Source organism: Chiloscyllium plagiosum, unplaced genomic scaffold (genome assembly GCF_037043375.1).
Source record: "Chiloscyllium plagiosum isolate Xiang-an unplaced genomic scaffold, Cpla_swu_hap1 HiC_scaffold_1, whole genome shotgun sequence".
Classification (NCBI taxonomy): Eukaryota; Metazoa; Chordata; class Chondrichthyes; order Orectolobiformes; family Hemiscylliidae; genus Chiloscyllium; species Chiloscyllium plagiosum.
The window spans coordinates 162,029,489-162,053,503 of NW_028270139.1; the positions used below are offsets into that span (position 1 = coordinate 162,029,489).

Genomic DNA, 24,015 nt, shown 5'->3' on the forward strand with positions numbered 1-24,015 from the left:
GGGTCAACCAGAAGAACTTAGAATTGTTTGAGAGAAGATGATGCTTGTTAGACTTTGTATTCTCGAGTTGGGTTATGATGATGTGTAATCGTGGCTGAGAGGTGAAGGCGATGGATTTGAAATTCATTGGAGCTAGATTTGAATCCTACCAGCTACTGATCTTGTCACTGCTACTTTAAAACACATGCCTGCCAATTGAATTATAACTCTCTTGTAGCATAGTAGTACTGTCAGAAGAGATAGAAGGCCCTGGTACATATCCCACCTGTGCCGGGAGTGCATCATAACATATCTGAACTGGTTAATTAAAAATGCTCAGAGTTGGGTTATTCTCCAGTGAAGAGTTGGTTTCTGCAAAAGGAAAAAGTCTAGAAGGGGAAGGTGGAAACTGCTGTTTGTATTAAATTATGGACTTTTGCAGCAAAACCCTTGTAAATCTGAAAGCTAATAAAAAAATGTAGTTATTGGTCTGTGAAACAACAGAGTCATGAGTCTTTGGAACTCTTCCTCAAAAGGCAGTAGAAACAGAGTACTTGAATACTTTTAAAGCAAAGGTAATTTGGTTCTTGATAAGCAAGGGAGTGAAATATTGAGCAGGAACGAGGTGGAGTGATCAGTCGGCCACAATTTTATTGAATGGAAGAGCAGGCTCAAGCTGAATGGCCTACTCATGATCTTATATGTTCAACTTCTACATTTTGCTCATAGTTTGGGTGTCAATTATAAATTTTGAAACTGTGTCCTCAGTTTGAAATATCTCCCTGCAGTGATATTATCATAGTCGGCTCCAGAGTCTTGGACAAAGGAGTATTGGATGCCAAGTTTGCACAAACTAGTGACATCTATTAACTTCAAACTAGGTGCAGAGGCACAATTGAGCTGAAAGTCTCCAGAACTCTGTTTTCTGGTGCCATTTGATCTCATATTACTGACATTGTTGTTGAGCTAGTGGCATATTACTATTCACCCCATATTCTACTCTCCACGTTCTTACTTTGGGAAGTAATTTGCAAATCAAATAATTGCTCATGTGCCTGGTCAGAAATTCACTCTGTATTAATAAAGTTGATTTTCCGTATGATACATTTATACTTTGTTTTTATGTGGAATTCTATATTTTTTGTGTACATGCACTGAAGGGGATGCAGAGGGGATTTACCAGGATTTTGCCTGTGATAGAGTGTTTCAACAATGAAGAGAGACTGGGTAAGCTTGGGTTGATTCTTTTCAGAATAGGGAAAGCTGAAAGAGAATTTGATTAAAGTGTATAAGGAGGCATGGTGAAGATGAATAGAAAGTGACTGCTCCCCTGAGTCGAAGGGTCAGTAACAAGGGTCATAATTTTAAGATGAAAGAGGTTTAGAGGGGACTTAAGGAACAATGATTTCACCCAGAGGATGATGGAGGTTTGGAATGCACTGTCTGGGAGAGTAGTTGAGGTGAGCAACCTTGAAACCTGTTTAAAAACAAAATGAGCACTTGAAATGTCATAACTTTCAAGGCTATGGAACAAGTACTGGGAGATGGGACTAGTGTAGGTACAGTGTAGCTTTGGCAGTACAGACTTGATGGGCAGAAGGACATATGATTCTAGATGTGGACAAGTCAAAATGTGCATTCACTTTAAAAAAAAACTTAGTCCTATTGCCCATCTCTGTCTTGCTGCAGTCTGAAAAACAATGCTTTATCGTTGCCCTTTTCAATGGAACCTAGCCAAATTTGTATCCATGCTGCTATTATGCCTTTAATTCCCTGCACTAACTTGGTTGGAAAGCCTATTTCTGTAACACTTTGGGAAGTTGAAGTACCCCTCACCAACATTTCACCTTTCTCCATTGACCCATCAAACATTTACCTGGGACAAATCTGTTCTCATCTCACTGTGTAGGTTACTTCATATCTTTGTTCCTCAGCTTTCCTAAACCTTATTTTTAAATCTATACTTTGCCAGAATTTATTGTCCATTTCTGATTACCCTTGAGGAGGAGTTGATGGTGGTGAGCTGCTGCCTTAAAACATGGCAGTTCAAATGGTGCAGGTACACCCACAGTGCTGTTAAGAAGGAAAATTAAACAATGACTACTCTCTCTTCAATGTTTCTGCACTGACACTTGATCCATTTGACTGACCTCACTCCCCAGAACCAGATCATGCAGTGCCTCGTTGCACATAGGGCTTGAAGCACACTAATCAAGTAAATCCTTCTGCATAGGCTCAGAAGGTCTTCTGTCTCTTTATCATTTACCCAATCGCTAACTCAGCATATAATAGGACAATTAAAGTACCCTGATATGCAGTTTTTCCTTAAACATTTACACTTTGTATATTTTTCCCACCATTTAGTGACCTGTAGAATACACTGTAATGGCACCTCTGTTGTTTTTTACACCAACCAAATCGATCTGACCTTGACTCCTCTTGGACATCCCTGTTTCTCTGGCTCTGTATTATTATCCTGAATCATTTGTATCCAGGAACATATGGTGCCCAGCTCTGCCCTTTGGTGAGTCAGGTCTTGGTTATCAACAAAACATAATTTTTCCATATAATTAGGGGTCAGCCTTATGGCTTTCCTGCATCAAGTTCTTGTTGTTGAATGCCTCACTTGTGTCTTAAAGACCACTCCTCAGCATAAGTTGCAAGGTATGGTCTGACCAAAAACACCGTGGTTTGATCATGACTTCCTCTGATCTATTCTACACTTTGAGCATGCTGAACATTCTGTTGTCTTTGGATGAACATGTTGAGTCTACTTTGAGACTCTTTGGCCCGATTTAACCTCATCCATTGCAATTTTAACATTAAATAAACGTTACTCATTTTCTTTCCTATGCGTAATACTCTATACATGCCTGATATTAAATTTATGTCAAATCGTTGACCTGTTAATGTATTGGGGGACAGTTTATCAAGGCCTCTAGTGGTCATTTGTAGAGATGGCAAGACACGTACATTGTCTTCTTTGGGGAAGACCTGATAATAACCTGAGCCAAGTTAGTGCCTGCTGATGACAGGTGGTCTTTCCAGTGGTGGGATTTGTGAGGCAGCGTGGGCCTTATCACCGTTAACTTAATCAAGATATTGGAGGGGAAATGGGATGGAGCCAACTCAAATGCTCTTCCCACCTCCAAACTTACCATGGAGGAAGGCATAAAATATTCCCTTTCTGTTGAATACTTTTTGTAGTTTCTGAGGCACCTCATTCAATTCTAATGCTTATCCCTATTTAATGAATTTACATTGAGATTCTCAAACACTCATCCTTGATAGGAACATTGGGAATTCCTAGATGAAGAAAACTCATATTAATCTAGTTCACACTCCACAATCCTAGGAGTCACAAAATACAATGATAATGGAATTGTTAGACCGTAAGATATTGGAGCAAAATTAGCATATCAAGTCTGCTCCACCATTCAATTATGGTTGATGTGTTTCTTTACCCCTTCTCCCTGTAACCCTTGGTCCCCTTTCCATTCAAGAACCGAACATTCTCAGTCTTAAATGCATTCAATGACTTGGCCTCCACAGCCTTCTGCAGCAATGAGTTCCACAGATTCATGAACCTCTGGCAGAAGAAATTCCTCCTCATCTCAGTTTTGAAGGATTATCCCTTCACTGTGAGACAGTGCCCGCTAGTTCTAATCCCTCCTATTAGAAGAAACAACTTCTCCACATCCCTTCTATCCAGCTTCTCAGTATTTTGTAAGACTCAATTAGATCACCCCTCATCCTTCACAATTCCACCTAGAGAACTCAACCACTCCTCATAGGACAAGCCCTTCACTCTTGGGATCGATCTTGTAAACTCCCTCTAGAACCCTGCCATTTCCAGCACCGCCTTCTTTAGATATGGGGCCCAAAACTGCTCACGGTATTTGAAAGGTGGTCTGACCTGAGCCTTGTACAGCTTCAGCAGTACATCTCTTGCTGAAAATGTGTTGCTAGAAAAGCGCAGCAGGTCAGGCAGCATCCAGGGAACAGGAGAATCGACGTTTCGGGCATAAGCCCTTCTTCAGGAATTCTCTTGGTCTTGTATTATAACCCTCGTGGAATTAATGCTAATATTGCATTTGCTTTCGTAACTGGCATGTTAACCTTAAGAGAATCCTGAACCAGGACTCCCAAGTCTCTTTGTGCTCCAGATTTCCAATACATAGAAACTTGTAATGGTTTGACTACTAGTAATCTATGGCAGTCTAGTTTCCTTGTCCTTTCTCATATCTATCTCAGCAGTAACAATTGTTTTTGCCTCTTCGGCCACAAACTATAGGAATTAAAGTCCTGTACAAGAGTTCATGGAGGGAAGACAAAGGGAACAGAGAGACCTTAGAGTCCAGGTGCACAATTCTCTGAGAGTGGAGTCACAGGTAGACAGGGCAGTGAGGAAGGTTTTTGGCACACTGGCCTTCATCAGTTAGTAGATATGGGAAGTTATGTTGCTGTTGCTCAGGATGTTGGTGAGGCTGCACTTGGAATATCGTGTTCAGTTTTGGTCAACTTATTATAGGAAAGGTGTTATTAAACTGGGAAGAGTGCAGATATTTACAAGATGTTGCCAGGACTCAAGGATATAGTGGGAGGTTGGACAAGCCTGGACTTTTTTCTTGAGAGCACAGATGACTGAAGGCGGATCTTATAGAAGAGTATAAGATCATGAGAGGCATGGATAAGGTGAATGCACTCAGTCTTTTTCCCAGGATTGAGAAATCGAGGACGAGAGGCTATCAGTTTAAGGTTAGACGAGAAAGGATAAAAAGGAACCTGAGGGGCAACTTTTTCTACACACAGGGTGATACGCATTTGTGATGAGGTACAAGTGGAAGTGGTTGATGCGGGTACATTAACAACATTTAAAAGCCATTTGGACAAATACATGGATAGGAAAGGATTAGAAGGATATGAGCCAAGTGCAGGGAAAATGGGGATAGTGTGGATGAACATTTTGGTCGGCATGGACCACCTTGCGCCAAAAGGGCCTGTCTCCGTGCTGTGGGACTCTATGACTATGACTCCAAGACTTGGGAGGTTTGCATGGGGGATGCGATATGAGTCACGTAGGAGCACAATAGGAGGCCATTTGACCCCTGCCACCACTCTTTGGAGTAATCTGGTCAGTCCCATTTCTCTGTTCTGTCACCATAACCCAGCAGGATTACTTTCCTCAAGTGTGCATTCAATTTCCCTTTGAAAATATTGCTCAATTCTGCTTACATCATCTTGGTAGGCAACAAGTTCCAATTCAATCACATCTGTCCCTGCACATCTTGCTCAAAACTTGAGCTATCAGCTAATTGGCAATTTTCTTTGTTGACCTTAACTGAACTGCAAAATCTTGTATACTGCTATCAAATCTACTCTCAATCTTCTTTGCTTTAGGGAGAACCATTCCCAGCTTCTCAGTTTTATCTCATGCAGTCATAGAGTTGTACAGCACAGAAACAGACCCTTTGACCCAACTCATCACGTCGACCAGATATCCAGACCCGTTTGGCCCATATCCCTCTAAACCTTCCTATCCATCTACCCATCCAGATGCGTTTTAAATGTACCAGCCTCCACCACTTCCTCTGACAATCATTCCATGCACCTCTGCATGAACAAATTGCTCCTTAAGTCCCTTTTATATCTTCCCCCTCTCACCTTAATATAGCCAAAAAAACCCTTGAAATGTTCAACTAAATCTTTTCAACACCTCTGAAGAAAACTTCTATCTTTATGTGGTGTCCAGAAATAAACCCAGTGTTCAAGTTATAGCTCAACCAGTGTTATATAAAGTTCATCCCAAGTTTCCTGCTTTTGTACTCAGTACTTCTGTTTATGACGTCCAAAATTCCATATGTTTTACTAAGCAGTGTTTAAATGTGTCCTCCCTTGAACAAGTCCCTCTTTCCCAGCATTCCTTTAGTACTGGCTCATTTAACTGTATTGTCTCTCCCAATCTATTCTGACTAAACGCACAACCTGCCACTTCTCTGCATTAAGTCCCATCTGCCATTTGACTACCCATTCAGGTAGACTATCTGTGTACTTTTGCATTTGACATACATCATCCAGTTTGCCATACCTCTGTCACTGTCTCCGATCTGGATTGGTACAGTTGTCATACCAGGTAGTGATACACCCAGACAGAATGCTCTCAATGGCACACCTATAAAAGTTGGCAAAGGTATTCACTGTCATGCCAAATTTCCTCAGCTGCCTGAGGAAGAAGAGACATTGTTGGGCCTTTGTAACCAATGCGTCCACATGAAGAGTCCAAGAAAGTTTGTTGTGGATGACCACCCCCGGGAGCTTGACACTCTCCACTCATTCCACCTCTGTGCTGTTGGGTATACAGTGAGTACAGTAGGAGGCTGAGTACGCACCACTGAGGGGGGTGGGGGCTCCAGTGTTGAGTGTTAGTGAGGATGAAATATTGTCCCCAATCTTCACTGATTGTGGCTCTGGGTCAGGAAACTGAGGATACAGTTGCAAAGATTGAGGCTTCGTCCGAGATCACTTAGTTTAGTAATCAGTGTCCGGGGATAATAGTGTTGAAGGCTGAACTATAGTCAATGAGTAGGATTCTTACGTAGCTCTTCTTGGTGTCAAGATGTTCTAGGGAGGAGTGAGGGGCAAGTGATCTGGCATCTGACGTGAATCTGTTGGTCTGATAGGCAAATTGGAGTGAGTCAAGAGTAATGGGGAGGCTGAAGTTGATTAATGCCATGACCAGAAGATTGATTAATGCCAGAACATTCTGCTTAGAAATTATAACCTCATTAATTAACTTCAACATCTATATACATGATATTATTTTATTATTGTCCCCTTCACTAACACTGAGACAAAGTGCTAATCAAGTATTCCACCCTTCACAGTATTCATAAGCACATATCACCTTTGTCTGTAATGGGACCCACCTCTCTTTTCTTATTGTCCATTTAATATTTACATGCTAGTGGAAGTTTGTTGTGTCCCTTTTTAACTTCTCAAGGACAAGTAGAGACCAGAACTGCTGATCTTACTACTCATGTCCGCATATTCTGGACAAAGTGAAAAATCCCAGTTTCTCTACATTCTCTACCATCATTGTATAGGTTCCTATTTCAGGTATATTCCTAATTTGTCTAATTTCTATGTCAGTAATTTTGTACCCTTTCCACACAGGGATGTTCAAATCTGTACATATTATTGCATCTATGTTCTGGCCCATATTAAATCGTTGTCTTTTGAAATTTCAGATCAAGGTCTAAAAGTGGGAGGGAATTTTCTGTCTTGTGTGTAAAGCAGCAATGTGACTTGGGTTGACAGTCCATATCCAGTTCCTGGTAATGTGGCCAGAAATCTTCTCTGAGTAAGCTATTTGACTCATTGACCATAAGATGGCTGCAGCACATTTGTCCAGTGTTTTTATGATCTCAGAACGTCCAAAAGTCTTTTACAGCTTTCATAAAGCACTGTTGAAATGTATTCATGTATTAGCATTATTGAAAATGCAGCAGGCAAATTGGTGCACAGTAAGTTCTCACAAAAAACATTGTTAAAGAGATAGAGCTATACAGCACAGAAACAGACCCTTCGATCCACTCGTCCATGCCGGCCCAGATATTCTAAACTAACCTAGTTCCATTTGCCAACACTTGGCCCATATCTCTCTGAAATCTTCCTATTCATATATACAGCCTCCACCACTTCCTCTGACAGCACATTCCATACACGCACCATCCTCTGTGTAAGAACGTTGCCCCTTAGGTCCCTTTTAAATCTTTCCCCATACACCCTAAATCTGTGCCCTCTGGTTTTGGACTCACCCACCCCAGGGAAAAGACCTTGTCTATTTATCCTATCCATGCCCCTCATGATCTTATAAATCTCTACGAGGTCACCCCTCAGCCTCTGACGCTCCAGGGAAAACAACCCCAGCCTATTCAGCCTCTCCCTATAGCTCAAATCCTCCAACCCTGGCAACATCCTTGTAAACCTTTCATAGCATTTTTCCTATTATCAAGGAGAAATCCATGCATATTCCAAACGTGGCCTAACCAATGTCCTGTACAGCCACAACATGACCTTCCAACTCCTGTACTCAGTACTCTGACCAATAAAGGCAAGCATACCAAACAACTTCTTCACTATCCTATCTACCTGGGACTCCACTTTCAAGGAGCTGTGAACCTGCACTCCAATTTCTCTTTGTTTAGCTACACTCTTGAGGACCTTACCATTAAGTTTAAAAGTTACCAGTTTTTTTTTTCGTGGTTGGTTAAGGGTTAAATATTGGCTAGGTCATGAGGGCGAATTCCACTGCTTGCATTTGAGTAATCTGTGGGAAGTTTCACGTTCGCCTAAAAGGAGTAGATGAGGAATCAGTTAATGTCTCATCTGAAAGATGCACCTTTGACAAGGAGTCTGTCTGTCTCTCTCTCTCTCTCTCCCTCCCTCTCCCTCTCTTGCTCTGTCTCTTGACTGTAATGGGAGTATTAACCTGATCTTTGGCCTCAAGCTATTGAATCCACAACCTTCAGAGGGAAGAGCCCTACCTACTGAGGCACAACTCTCACAGCACAAGGTTCCAGGATCAGAGTAGGCTCACTGCTGGACCAGGGAGCATTCTGGAGGAAGTGAATCCACTGTGCTGTCCTGAGATTGATTCTGCAGCTATGTGATTGAAATGGAATGTGTTCAGTTTCGCAACACTAACAGCATTCTAATGAATGCAACTTTCACAAAAATCAGTTTGTAGTTTTAGAGGAATGTGGAGATGATTTAAAACAAAGCAATTATTTTTGCCCTCCAGCTCAACTGAAATAGATGACATGATCCGGAAATCCACCAATCTTCTTCTGACCAGGACACTGAGCAACTGTTTACAAAATGTCATCAAGAAGCAGCATGTCGGACTCACTGAGGTGAGTGATCCTGGAGTTACCTTAGTCTTTGTGCATCTACTTGGATTAACAACCAGGTGCAAAGCCAGTGTGAATGCAGCATTGAAACAGGCCCTTTGTGCCAACAGATTTATACCAGTGATTACGTCCCACACAAGTCTCCTCCAACTAATCTTCATCTAACTCAAACAAGACCATGTTTCATCTTTTTTCTAATCACATTAGGCTCCTCTTGAAAACTGATATATTTTGGTGTAAGTTTGCATTGAGAGTGGGGGCTTTGGGTGAGGGGGGTGGATGGAATCCTTGAGTGAGGGGTTGGCAGGACCCTTGACGCTATCTGAGAAATTTACACTTCCCGTCACTGTCAGTATCAGGCATCCTCTCTGCATCACTCTGTCCCACGCTGTCAGGGTGGATACAACATGGAATTGATTCACTGTAAAGGTCATTCTGCTCTATTCTAATAAATAATTTGAAGATAACTACAAGTACATACCCGGTACTATCCTAACCCTAACTTGCGATAAAAACATATCAGCCATGACCGAATCGCGGAGCATACTTGTTGGGCTGAATGACTTAATGCTGCTCTTGCATATGGTCTTCTGGTCTACAGGTTATGTGCGAAACTCTCTCTACACTGTCCAATCAAATACTTTCCATATGGATGAAGTATGAATTTAATACAAAAATGAAACTTCATCTGCACTGTCTCAACAACAGTACAGAAAGACTTGAGAAATATTTGCATTTTTATAGCATTTTTTAAAGCCCTTAGGATGCCAAGATAGTACTTCTTGAAAGTGTAAGCATTGTTCTGAAATGGCCAATTTGCATAGAGCAAAGTGCCACCAACAGCAATGAGCAAGTAATGTATTTTAAGTGACATTGGATCTGATACATATGACCACTGCTCTACACAGTGATGCAATTGCCATGTTTTACATACAGCTGAGAGGGCAGACAGGGACTCATTTTAGTGTTTCATCTAGAAGTTCACACATCTGATATCACAGCATGCTATGCTGCAGTGGAGTGACAGTCTGAATTATATGCTTGATCTTCTCTCGTGGGTACTCAAACGAGTGGGTCACTATTGTGCCATCACAGTGAGCGCAGAGGTTGGATGTAGAGCACAAACTTTTTAACCCAGATCCAGTGACATGCTTTAAGTCCTCCCACATATAAGTAATCTCTGACCAATATCAAAATTAGAGTTGCCTCATACCACATGTAGCCCTATAAATATTTTCATGACATTATTGTCATTTCTATTCTGTTAATTGTGGCTTTAAATGAATTAAATGCATTGTTCGGGTTTCCACAAAAATAAATACCATCTTGAAACTTTTTAAATTTGTTTTTGCTTAATTTGTCGTTCTCCACCGCATATTTTTCATTCAGAGTAATGTGTTTTGTTACAATGATTCATGTCTTATATTGCTTTCTCATTAGGCTGGGGATCTGATACACTTTTATGATCCAGCCTCGAAACCAAGCTAATTATAAAATCCTCCCAGGTACAGTCATAGTTGTAAAGTCATATAGCACGGAAACAGACCCTTCGGTCCAACCAGTCCATGCTGAATATAATCCCAAGCTAATTTAGTCCCACCTGCCTTCTCCTGGCCCATATCCATCCAAACCTTTCCTATCCAAATGCCTTTTAAACGTTGTAATTGTACCCACATCCACCACCTCCTCAGGAAGTTCATTCCACACATGAACCACCCTCTGTGTAAAAGATTTGCCCCTCGTGTCTTTTTTAAATTTCCCTCCTCTCATCTTAAAAATGAACTACATTCACTCGGTTAGCTGGCTTGGCTAAATATCTACAGTGTGATATAGAATGATACAATTGGTGTGGGTTCAGTTCCTGTACTGGATGTATTGATTGTGGTGGCTCATGGATCCTGACCTTGCCCAATGCTTGATGTGGGATGGCTCCCCTCAACCTATTTATAACCAACTGTCTCTCCCTATTGGAGAAAACTATGTATTATGTTTTGTGGATTATTGCTAATTAGCTAATGCAGACCGCATACACAGTTACTCAAAGGTGCACTGTCAACTTTGTCCAAAGTGGTAAGATGCACCAAAACCGGAATTCAGACTTAACAGCCCAAAGACCAGTTGTGTCACAACCAGACTACCTGTCACATGTATTGAGAAATATAGATCTCGCTGATCCTTCTTTAGTGTTTAAGACCATTCACCCAAACCAAACCATTATTACTTGCATTTATGCAGCATCTTTTAAGATAGAAAACCTCCCAAGGAGTGGGAATGGGCATAGTTGTGAATAGAACAGAAGGTAAAGTAGCAATGGAAATAGTGTCTGTTCAAATATAATTTGACCAAAAGCTTGGCCAAGGATGTAGATTTTAAGAAACATCTTAAAGGAGCAGAGAGAGGTGAAGAGTTCAGTGAGGAAATTGTAGAGCTTAATGTACAAACAGATAAATACACAGTCATCAGTCGTAGAGTGATTAAAATTGGAGAAGCCCGCAGTAGAGAGCTGGAAGAGTGCAGAGATTTTCACTTCAACACAGAAACAGAACCCATGTGAAAGGGACGACTGCTTCAGCAGATTGTAGCCTGTCAATATTAAGATACTTTTACTTCTGTTTCTGAAACTTCAACACTTAAAATTGGCAGTGTTGAAAAGACTGATTCACTGTCTTCTCATAACAGAAAAAAAAAAATCCAAGTCTAAACTGTGGCACAAAGCATTCATTTTTCCTTTTTTCCTGTTCTTTTTGTTTTATTCAATCATTGGTTAGATAATGAAATGCCATTGCAAATTTGGATCATTGAGGACCCAGCTGTACCCTTGGTTATCTTCAGTATCCTGACCGGAGATGCTTACACCTTCACTCATGATGGACCATTTGTGACTTGAGTAAGGGAGGGGGATCAGTTAATTTTTGATCTGTGAATGAAGTAGTTGTGCTGAGGCTGGGGATTTCTTTTCTAGATACCATACTTTCCTTATCTGCCCTGTCCAGCTGGGTGTCTCACACTCAGTGATTAAGGCTGTTGGGGATGCGAGACTTGTTTAAATTGAAGCAACCAAGAATTCCTTTCAAAGAGGAATTCACGCTTTTTTTTAACGTAGACTCTCTCTGTCAGACTCATTTAGACAAGATCCCCCCCCCCCCTTTCAACAAAATAAAACCAAGAACTGCAGATGCTAAAAATCTGAATTGAAAACAGAAATTGTTGGAGAAACTCAGAAACCTGCTTCTCTCTCTTTCAATCACAGAACCAACTGAAAGAGAAGAAAATCTCTGCAGAAACATCCCTTTTGAGTGATGTTCGGCATCAGTAACCTGTTTAATAAATAAGCAGTTCTCCTTCCACATGCCTTACTGAAGAAATGAGAAACTGACCATTTGAGGTGTTTGAAGAGGAAGGGTCTTTCAGTTTACTTCAATTCCTACCCTTGCTACAAAGTATTGGGTGGTACAGTGGTTAGCACTGCTGCCTAGTAGCACCAGGGACCTGGGTTCAGTTCTACCCTCGGATGATTGTGTGGAGTTTGGACATTCTCCCTGTGTCTGTGTGGGTTTCCTCCAGATGCTCCGATTTCCTCCCACAGTCCAAAGATGTGCAGGTTAGGTGAACTGGCCATGTTAAATTGCATATTGTGTCCAGAGATGTGCAGGCTCGGCTCATTAGCCATGGGAAATTCAGGTTTATAAGGTATGGGGTGGATTGGGGTAGGATGCTCTTTGGAGAATCACTGTGGACCCAATGGGCTAAATGGCCTGCTTCCATACTGTAGGGATTCTTTGAGAACTTATATGTGCATTCTGCACACGTGAATGCATGCCCAGTGCATATGTCCAGTGCCAAGATCATGAGGAATACACTTGCACTCTTGTTTTCCTGTGTCCATTCTCTATGTGCATGCAATTACACATTGGAATAGTGGCGAGTGAAGGGAGGGAACTGGAAAGAGTGGTACTGGGAGTAGCAGTGAAGAGAGCAGAGGGTAAATTAACAATGGTAAGGGGTTAGCAGGAGTCAGGATGGAATGAGTGGAGGAGTTGGATGAGAGAATCAAAGTGGGAAGTAGGAGAAGTGGTGAAGGGAGGAGGTTTTGGATTTTTCAAATATTGCCCAGATCAGGCTTTGCTGGTTCTTTTTCTCCACTTTAATTGTCATCTCTAATGCAGGCACTTGCCTGAGGCATTATTGAGATATTGGGGAGTGTGCCCTCTGTTTGCGATGTCAACAAACACAATCTTTTAAGTCTGTGTCTTTAATGAACATTTGTAAAAGTTCAAATGATACTATTTTGAAAAAGAGTAGGGGTGTTTCTGTTATGTTGGCCAACTTTTGTTCCTTTTAAAATACTGCAGAGACTGTTTATTCATCATTTTTCTCATTGCTGTTTGGAGTTACTTGCTGTATGTATATTGGGCTGCTGAATTTCAGTACATTACAGTAATGACTCCACTTGAAAACTATTAATTAGTTTTAACCATTTTGGAATGCTGTGTGATCCTGAAAACAACTCAATAAATTTTAATATCTTGCTCTGCAAAATATTGGTTAGGCAGTAAGTAGAGCACAATGTTCTGTTTTGGATGTTTTCACAAGGGAAAACAATTTGAATTTATAGTTTAGAGGTATAGTTATTACATTTTATTGCAATTTTATGCAAATTTCAGTTTGCACTTTTAAGATGAACGAATATTCCCAAGGCACTTCACCTACCTGGAATTAGAACACAAAGCCTTTCTCCAAGAAAGGAGAAATCAGTGAGGGAACAGACAGCTAACTCTCTGCTAAACAAATGCTGTTGTTCACCTGAGCTCGCAGATATGTGCGTATAATACATTGGCATGGACCTTATGCGGGCCCAGGGCAAGGAGCTGGGATGCACAAGTTGGTATGGAAGGGCTATGAATGGCATAGAACAGGCATGGTTAAGATCTTTGAACTTATCTTTCAAAAGATTTTTGAATCTAGAATATATTCCATGACTTCTCTGATATCTGTGAACTATATGTCATGGAAAAGCCTGATTCCATGACAATTGCTACTTTTGGAGGTGGTTCTTGTCATAATAAGAGGTAACAACCCCTGCAATAGAGCCAGCCAGATCAGGAGTGCAAATGTGCTACCCCAGTGAACAGTCGGAGTTAGTTTTTTTATGAGATAATCCAGTCACACAGTGACATTATAATTTTTTAAAAAATACTTGCATGGGATATGGATGCTGTTGGCAAATCCAGTGGTCCTTGCCCATCCCAAACTTCCACTTGAACTGAATGTTTTGTTCGGAAATTTCAGAGAGCAGTTAAGTGTCAACCACATTGCTGTGGGTCCGAAATCAAATGTTGGCCACACCAGATTAGATGGCAGATCTCTTTCCCTAAAGGACATTAGCGAACTAGGTGGGTTTTTATGACAAATGACAGTGGTTGCATGGTCATCATTAGACTAGCCTTTAATTCCATATTTTACTTTTCCATTTGAATCCTTGCCCCAAAATATTAACCTTGATCTCTGGGTTACTAGTCCAGTGACATTACCACTATGCTACCATCTCCCTTATTGTGCTGATGTACTGGTATTTAGATTTGCACAGAAATCCCTTGCACTCTTCCCATTTCCATCCACCGTCCCTGCAGCCTCCTGACTCCTCTGAATCCCGTTGCAACTTCTTAGTTTACACCCATTCCCGGCCCTGGGAGGGCAGGCAGCCATCTGAACAAAAAGGTGGCCCCTGACCATGGTAAAACATTTGGTGGTTCCTGCCTGAGACCTTTGGCTTCCTGTTCCCAGACCTTAGCCCCCACACTCCCCGATCTCACCACTCTGCCCCTGCAACTGGATCTCCAATTTATCCCATTCCCTTTTAGAGGCAATTTTTAAAACTGGTTCTTCTGCCTCTTTGTGCAGTTCGATTGAAATTGTAACTCACTGCATAAAAATAATCCTTCTTGTCTTGATTTGCAGTGAGTTGAAAAGACTGCCTTCTTTGCTATAATCTTCATTTATGTGTCACATACAGGACAAGGACTGTCTCACAATTTTAGAAATTTCAGATGGTAACCTGGAAGATTTCAGTGTCTATTAATCAGCTTATTCTTTTCCTTACCTTTGTAGCTGGTACAGATTATCATCAACACCACACATCTAGAGCGATCTTGCAAATTTCTGGAAGAGTTCATCACGAACATTACCAATGTACCTCCAGAGACCATTCATGCCACCAAGTTATATGGTACAGCCACTTTCAAGGTAATAGTTAGCAAGTTCTTGTAATGTGCCTGTCCTCTCGAAAGCATTTCATATGTGTTCCCTGGAGTCATTAGCAATAATGTTCAGCTGTTCAGATTATTAGAGTTTGCTGTCGTAACACTGTATAAAAACAGAAAACGTTGGAAATACTCAGCAGATGTGGAGAGAGAAAGAAAGTTAATGTTTAATGCTGATGTCCTTTCGTTTTACGCATATTTCCTGCAGTTACTATTTTTATTTGATTTTCCAGCATCTGAAGTATTTTGCTTTTTAATACCATTCTGTTGATATTACTGTCATTTTTTACTGTACCATCCTGTTCAGTGACTATAGAAAGAATGCACCCCTCAGATTGTATGATATCCTATACTACTGGAGTATCTTGGTTTTTGTAGTTATACTGTGACTTACCGGTTACCATAGTAATACCATGCTTCTAAGTTATTATCATATGCACTTGTTTTTCAATTAACTTTGTTATATCCCGGTCTCCAGATCATTACTGTTAACGCTGTGTAAAAGTATGAGAGAAATTTCAGCAGCAGTGCCTCAAACACATGCTCCAAATTCACTGGGAGGACCATCATACAAATGCTAATGTTCTTCTTGAAGACATCTTCACAAACATTCAGGCAAAACTCCTTCAAAATCGACTTCCTTGGGCTGAAAACAATGGCTGGAGGCAGAGTCCTGACCACCCTCCCCCCACCACCACCACCATTTCCTGTTTACTCAACTGACAAATGGCCAAAGACAAAGAAAACGCCTCAAAGATACATTGAAGCTCTGCTTGAGACACAGCAGCATTGACATTCATGACTGGCAGGAGTTTGCTGCCAATTGTTTAGAACAGCAATGTGTCCATCAAGCTGCATCGTACTTTGAAACCCAATGTCCTAGTGATGAGGCGTAGCAGTAACAGAGAGGGCAAGAAAGGGAAGCAAGACCTTCACTCTGGATTCCACTAACGTTCTGCCCCATGTACCCAAAGATACGTGGGTTGAGAATTGGCCTGTTCAATGAATTGAAGACAGAAACTCAACCCTGTGTAAAAGTTCTGATCTCCCCCTGCCATCGCTGGTGACCATAGATTCAATGCCCAAAAGGTCAACAGCATCTTTTGAGAAACACAAGATTGTGCTAAAAAGATAAAAGCTGGGTGCAGAGATGGTTAAGGAGATATTGATTGACGTTCAAAAAAGACAGATTTGGGAAATGAGGGAAGATGAGATGTTGTTTTCACTGAAGTTAAAACAAACATTATGCAATGGAGGTGTGGATAACTGCCCTTTCCATCAAGGCAATATTTGATCAAGGAGTGGCAAAATTAGAGTCAGTGGGAATTGGTGGTAGTGGTAGTGATGGTTGGGAGTTAGAGGGAGGGGATGCACAGTGGTGAAGATGATTTCTCCACTGTTTGAAGTTACTCTTGTAGAAAGAAAGATGGTTGTGGTCATTGGAGATCGCTCATTTCAACCCCAGGGATGTCACTCCAGGAGTTCCTCCATGCAATATCCTCAGCTCAACTACCTCTTTCTGCCTCATCAATGTGCCACTCTCCATTATAATTTCATAAGCTGGGACTTTTTATGAAGATTGCACAATATTCAGCACTGGTCGCAACTCATGGATACTGAAACCTACTTATTCTGGCCTACTGATGACTCCAGACCCTGGTAGAGACCCCCAATGTTTAATGCTTAGTCATCTCTATAATAGCTGATCACTACAATGGGCTGGATGCCTGCATGTTGTCTGCATGACCAACATGAGACTCCCCAAGCAGATGTACTCACAACTTCGAATGGAAGCTGAGCCCCAGGTAGACAGGAAACGCCTCAGGGATACCCTCAAGGCCTCACTGGTGAAGTGCGGCATTCCCACAGATATCTGGGAATCACTGGTCCAAGACCGTCCAAAGTGGAGGAGAAGAATCCAGGAAGGCATCGAGCACCTTGAGACTTGCTGTCGTGAAAAAGTCAGGCAAAACAGGGTAAGGAGTGCGCTGCCTCAGTAATACCCCATCCATCCTGTTCCCATGAGCACCTTCTGCCCCCATTGTAACAGAGACTGCGTAGCTGCATCAGTCTGTGCAACAACCTATGGACTCACCCTGAGAGTGGAAGAGAGTCATCCTCATCTGCGAGGGACGGCTAACGATTGATTGATGAGTCTAACACTCCTATGAATGAAGGAATAAAAAGAAAGAAAAATCTTTGTCCAAATGCAGCAGACAAAGTTCAAGCTTGAGCTGATAACTGGCATGTAATGTTTGAGCCACGCAAGTGCCAGACAGTGAGCATTATGCTGAAGATTCATGATATTATTATTGTTGTTTGTAACTTTGAGTTCTAAAGTGGGAGAACCAAACTTTGTTTGACTTGTATTTCCATATTCTGTGTGTTAAAGAGAAAAGATATGGCTTTAGTTATAGAGTCATAGAGATGTACAGCATGGAAACAGATCCTTCAGTCCAACCCATCCATGCCGACCAGATATCCCAACCCAAACTAGTCCCACCTCCTAGCACCCGGCCCATTTCCCTCCAAACCCTTTCTATTTATATACCCACCAAAATGCCTTTTAAATGTTTTTATTTGCTAAGTCATAGGTTGTGGGTACCAGCATTTGCTGCCTATCACAGCAGACAGTAATGATGAGTCTGGAATCACATGTAGGCCACATAAGGTAAGGATGGCAGATTTCCTTCCCTAAAAGTTATATGTGAACCAGATGGGTTTTTATCACAACCAACAGTGGTTATCTGGTAACCATAAAGACTAGCTTTTTTATTACAGGTGTTTATTGAATTAAAATATCATCATCCAGCTGATGGAATTTGAATCCATGTTCCCAGAACAACAGAACTTGCTAAATTTCTCCAGCAGTTTCTGTTTATGTTTCAGATTTCCAGCATTTGCAGTTCTTTGCGAAGAAGGTTATCTCAGAATACAACGGGATCTTGATCAGATGGGCCAATGGGCTGAGAAGTGGCAGATGGAGTTTAATTTAGATAAATACGAGGTGCTGCATTTTGGAAAAGCAAATCAGAGCAGGACTTATACACTTAATGGTAAGGTCCTAGGGAGTGTTGCTGAACAAAGAGATGCTGGAGTGCAGGTTCATAGCTGCTTTGAAAGTAGAGTCGCAGGTAGATAGGTTAGTGAAGAAGGTGTTTGGTTTGCTTTCCTTTATTAGTCAGAGTATTGAGTACAGGAGTTGGGAGGTCATGTTGTGGTTGTACAGGACATTGGTTAGGGCACTGTTGGAATATTGCGTGCAATCCTGGTCTTCTTCCTGTGGGAAGGATATTGTGAAACTTGAAAGGGTTCAGAAAAGGTTTACAAGGATGTTGCCAGGGTTGGAGGATTTGAGCTATAGGGAGAGGCTGAACAGGCTGGGGTGTTTTCCTAGAATATCGGAGGCTGAGGGGTGACCTTATAGAGTTTTGTAAAATCATGAGGGGCATGGATAGAATAAACAGACAAGGTCTTTTCCATGGGGTGGGGGAGTCCAGAACCAGAGGTTTAGGGTGAGAGGGGAAAGATATAAAAGGAAGCTAAGAACAAAGAAGAACAAAGAAAATTTACAGCCCAGGAACAGGCCCTTCGGCTCTCCAAGCCTGAGCCGATCCAAATGTACTGTCGAAACCTGTTGGTCAGTTCCTGAGCATCTGTATCCCTCTACTCCCCACCTACTTATGCATTTATCCAGACGCATCTTAAATGAATCTTCTGTGCCTGCATCTACCACCTCTGCTGGCAACAAGCTCCAAACGCCCACCACCCTCTGTGTGAAGTATTTGCCGCGTGTATCCCCCTTATATTTTTCACCTCTCACCTTGAAAACGTGACCACTCGTTATTGAATCCTTCACCCAGGGAAAAAAGGTTGTTTCTATCTACCCTGTCTATACCCTTCATGATTTCATAACCCTCAATCAGGTCCCCCTCAATCTCCTTTTTTCTAATTAAAATAAACCTAACCTACTCAACCTTTCTTCATAGCTAAGGGACAACCTTTTCAGACAGAGGGTAGTACGTGTATGGAATGAGCTGCCAGAGGAAGTGGTGGAGGTTGGTACAGTTACAGCATTTAAAAGGCATCTGGATGGTTATATAAATAGGAAGGGTTTAGAGGGATATGGGCCAAGTGCTGGCAAATGGGACTAGATTAGGTTAGGATATCTGGTCGGCATGGACGAGTTGGACTGAAGTGTATGTTTCCAATCTGTACATCTCTATGACTCTAATAGCCCAGGGTAAAATAAAACAAAGAGCTTGGGATGCTAGACATCTGAAATGAAAACAGATATTGCTTGAGAAACTCAACAAGTCTGGCAGCATCTGTGGAGAGAAAGTAGAGATAATATTTCAAATCCAGCGACACTTCCTCAGAACATAGATGCTGCCAGACAAAAGCGCGGGATCCTGGATTACTTAATGAAGTGAAATACCCAATACATCACTACCTCCCCTCCAAACCACACGCCACCCTGATTAAGAACCAAATTACTTTTCCTCAGTTGTTGCTGGGTTAAAATCCTGGAACTCCCTGACAGTAATGTGGCTGTATCTGCAACAGATAGACCGCAGCAAGAAGGCAGCTTTGCGGGGAAACTAGGGATGGGTAATAAATGATGGTCCATCCATCAGTGCCTACATCCCATGAATGAATAAAAAAAATTGGTGTGATCGGTTTGTGTTGCGTGAGAGAGTAGTGGAATCAGATTCAGCAATAATTATAAAAAGCCACTTGGATAAGTATCTGAAATAGAGATTGTGGGAATTGAAGTGGGATGTTAGAATGAATTGGATTGTTCTTTCAAAGAGGCCACACAGGTGGAATGGGCCAGTGGCCTCCAATTTTGTAAGGTTCTCTGTGCTACCGGAAATGTTGCTGATATTGTGACTTCTGACATTAATGGTCACAAAATCACTGTGCCCGTGTGAAATGCAAGTCTGAGAGTGTGTGGGTTATTTTGTTTTTGTGCAGGATTGTCGACACGCTGCGGAGGGGGAGATCTATACCAAACTAAATCAGAAGATCGACCAATTCCTGCAACTGGCCGACTATGACTGGATGCGAGCAGAGCCCAATGGTCATGCCAGTGATCACCTAGTTGACCTCATTGCATTCCTGCGCAGTACATTTGCTGTGTTCACACACTTACCAGTGAGTACAACCATTCTAAATCTGTATCACTTGCTTATTTCTCTTTGAAAAAAAGTCCCTGCCTATTAATCTTTTCTGCTGTCTTAGAAGTGATGGTCTTCACTGGAAAGGAGTTACCATGGACGCATGTAGGCCTCTTGTACCTAGATGGCAGCTGAAACATAGAAGGACAACTCCAATATTTGTCCTCATCTGATGTCCGTACATCTGCCTACTTTTAAACCGTAATTATGAGGAGAAGGGGCTGAACTGTTATTTCAACTAGATTTCAGAAAGATTTTCTGTCCAAAGAGCTCCTTTTGCTAACATCTGGAAGTTCCATAGTGCTTTATATCTAATTAAATACTTTTGAATCATAGTCACTCTCATAATTTAAGAAAAATGGCTCAAAATTTGCACACAAAATAAATGACTAGGTGTTAACTGAGAGATGGTGTTGACCAGGGTATTGGTGAAGATTCATCTCCTCCAACTATATGATCCCCATTTATGACTGCATTGCTTCTTTCTCCCCCTCACCTTGAATGACTGTCCATATTGCAACACTGTTGTCAGGTTGCTCAGCCTCTTTATGTCCCTGGTCTCATTCACACAGACTGCAAGAGTCTCAAACGTGTTGGACAAGGACAAGGGCTGAGGCTCCTGCAGTGCTACCTCCTGGGTCTCTCTACCTGCCTTATTCATAGTCGCAGCCCCCCTGTCTTGATCACCGGCTACATTCAACATAGTTAATCTAAGGGCATCAGAATTGTTCCTTAACTCTGGCAAGTAAATGCTGTCCTTGACTGAGCTGGAGTATCACCAGCATTGCAATGTCCTCCCTACCTAGTAATGCTACCTCTTCACTTTTGCTTTTTTTCCAGGCTTTCCTAAATACCTCATATCTCGGAATATTTAATATCTCGGAATATTTAATATCCAGTCCTGCTTTGAGCCAGGATTGATCTCTGTTGTTGTCACTGGACCATACTTCTACTCCTACCTGCATCTGCAAGTTAACCCTTCATTAATGTACATGCGTGTAACCTAATTTTTGACTCTTCACGTTCCCTCTTACATTGACTCCACCTAATAGAGTCATAGCTTATGACTTTCTGCATGCTGTGGAATACCTCTTTAAGCCAACTGAAAGAAGCATTCAACAAGCACAGAAATGCTGGAGAAACTCAGTAAGTCTGACAGAATCTGGGGGGGAAATAACTTTTCAAGTCCAGTATTACTTTGCTTCAGTACAATTCTAAAGAAGAGTCATACCGAACTTGAAGCACACTGTTTCTCTCCACAGAGGCAGCCAGACATGCTGAGTTTCACCAGCATTCTCTGTTTATGTTTCATATTTCCAGAATCTGCACAATTTTGTTTTTATTGAAAGAAATGCTAGGCTGTTGAAGTGCTTCTTACGTGATGAATGGATGCTAAGCTGACCTGCGTCTGGTATTTCTTTTTGTAATGGGTGCAATCTACCAAGTACGCAAAAGCCAAAAAGCTGAGTACCTTTACTACATTGGGGCACACCAGCTGCACTGGAAAGGATGGAAGTTTATAGAACATAGAACATTACAGCGCAGTACAGGCCCTTCGGCCCTCGATGTTGCGCCGCCCTGTCATACTAATCTGAAGCCCATCCTACCTACACTATTCCATGTAAGTCCAATGACAACTTAAATGCATTTAAACTTGGCGAATCTACTACCGATGCAGGCAAAGCATTCCATACCCTTACTACTCTCTGAGTAAAGTTTGATTGCTCAACCATCACTAGGATAGCTTCACCTTTGCTTATTGTCCAAGAGGTAATGCTGAGGGAACACTGCATTGTCAGAGCCTCAACATTGAAGAATCAATGCATTATCAAAGAGACAGTATTATAGGAATGCTGTACTGTTAGAGATGTTGTGTTTGGAGTGAGATGTTAAACCGGTAGACATTGTTGATATTTAAAAGTGAACAGGGGAAACCCTGACCAATGTTTCTCCCACAACCAATGCCAAAAGAAACAGATTGGCTGGCTGTTCATCTTATAGCTGTTTGTTGGATATTGCTATGTGGGAAATGGGTGAAGACTGTATCATTGTCAGAGGTCCTGTTGTTTGCATCAGATGTTGAGCCAAGTCTCTATTTTCCTGTTCTTGGGCTACTAAGTTGTATTGGAAAGTTCACACAGCTGTGAAACCATACTAGTGTGGAAGTTTTAAACCTAAAAATAAAACATTCTATACTTTTAAACTCACTCCCCAGGTTAGGCTTGGCACTGTCAGGTCTAAACTGTACCAGCTGTGACCCTCCTACTTTTAAATCAGGAAGTTATTTGTTCAAGTTTGGAGACCTGAGCCTTAATTTAGGTTGCCATTTTAATGTATTACTGAGTGAATGCAACAGTTTCAGGACAGCCCTCTGATAAAACCAGTCCTCTGTTTTCCTTTTGAGGTGGGTGAAAGAATACCAGAGCAGTATTTGAAAACAAGTGAAATTATGCATGGATTCTTAATCAGTACATATCACTGAACCAAAATCATTAAGTTTACTTGTTGAGGAAGGGTCACTCGAACTGAAATGTTAACTCTGATTTTTCTTCACAGATGCTGCCAGACCTGCTGAGCTTTTCCAGCAATTTGTGTTTTTGTAACATTAAATCAAGGTTACCTGATCATTATCACATTTTTTTTTAAATGAGTCTAGGAGGAGTTTAAAGCCTTATTGGCAAATGTTGGAAGCGCAAAGCTGCCCTTAATTAAACCTCAAACAGCTCAACCCTTGCTTTTGGAGATGAATTTGAATGTCAAGAGACAATTACCCTTGTGCTCTCTGAGTGAAATTTAACTGCCAAACTCTGGGGCGGTTCTGCAATGTGTGTCCCCCCCCACCCTCAAACCTGAATCCCCTTGAAAAAGTAAACAGGCCCCTTTCAATGTACTAGGACTGGGAGGGTCACAGAACAAGTCATCACCTACTGCTGTGTCTACACTGGGAAAGGAGTGGGCCAAAGATAGCATCATGCTTTGAATTCTGTTGCTTGGCTGATATACATGACTGGAAACATTTAAGTGGAAATAATGAATGTTTATTTAAAATTAAAACAGATTTCTTTAAGGTTTTATTTACACTTTAGGAAGTTCCAAACTGACTGAAAATTTGCTCTGTTAAAGTAAAGAAGGAACTTGCATTTATAATCTACCTTTTCACAGGTTTTACCAAAGCAAGCACTTCACAATCCATTAATTATTTTAAAATTGCGGTCACTGTTGCTTTGTGGCACACAGCAAGATTGTACAAGCAGCAAGCTAACTGGCCAGCTAATCGACTGTTTGTTCAAGGGCTTATCTGCTCAAGCCTGTGCTAAATTTTAAACACTAATAACTGAGTGCAATAACTGAGCTGAGCTCACACAAGGAATATGTACTTATCACACCTCATCTCTTAAAGCATCCTGAAATGCCCTGCATCAAAAAAATGACTGTGAAATATTACCCGCACAATATAGGGCTCTTTTCTCATCACTATCCTATCCCATCACTATCCCATGTAGAGCTGTTACTGGTTTTTCATGATACCAGTCGAGAGAAGAAGACCTCAGAGCAGTTTAAAAATATTCCACTGAGACCACAGTCTTAAATGGTCCACCTTGAGAGGCCTGGTGCTACGTCTCACCTGAAACAAGGTATCTCTGGTTGTCCCTACCTCTGAACCACGAGGCTCCAGTTTAAGTC

At 41.5% G+C, this 24,015-nt stretch overlaps 1 protein-coding gene across 2 annotated transcripts in view; it reads left to right on the forward strand.

Moving 5' to 3' along the window:
• Window positions 1–24,015, forward strand: part of LOC122549998 (exocyst complex component 6B) — a 697,687-nt gene that overhangs the window by 502,606 nt on the left and 171,066 nt on the right. For both annotated transcript variants that reach the window (XM_043690482.2, XM_087991883.1), the window contains exons 16-18: window positions 8,783–8,894; window positions 15,000–15,134; window positions 20,129–20,308. In XM_043690482.2, coding sequence (XP_043546417.2) covers window positions 8,783–8,894; window positions 15,000–15,134; window positions 20,129–20,308 — 427 coding nt within the window. The remainder of the gene's footprint in view (window positions 1–8,782; window positions 8,895–14,999; window positions 15,135–20,128; window positions 20,309–24,015) is intronic.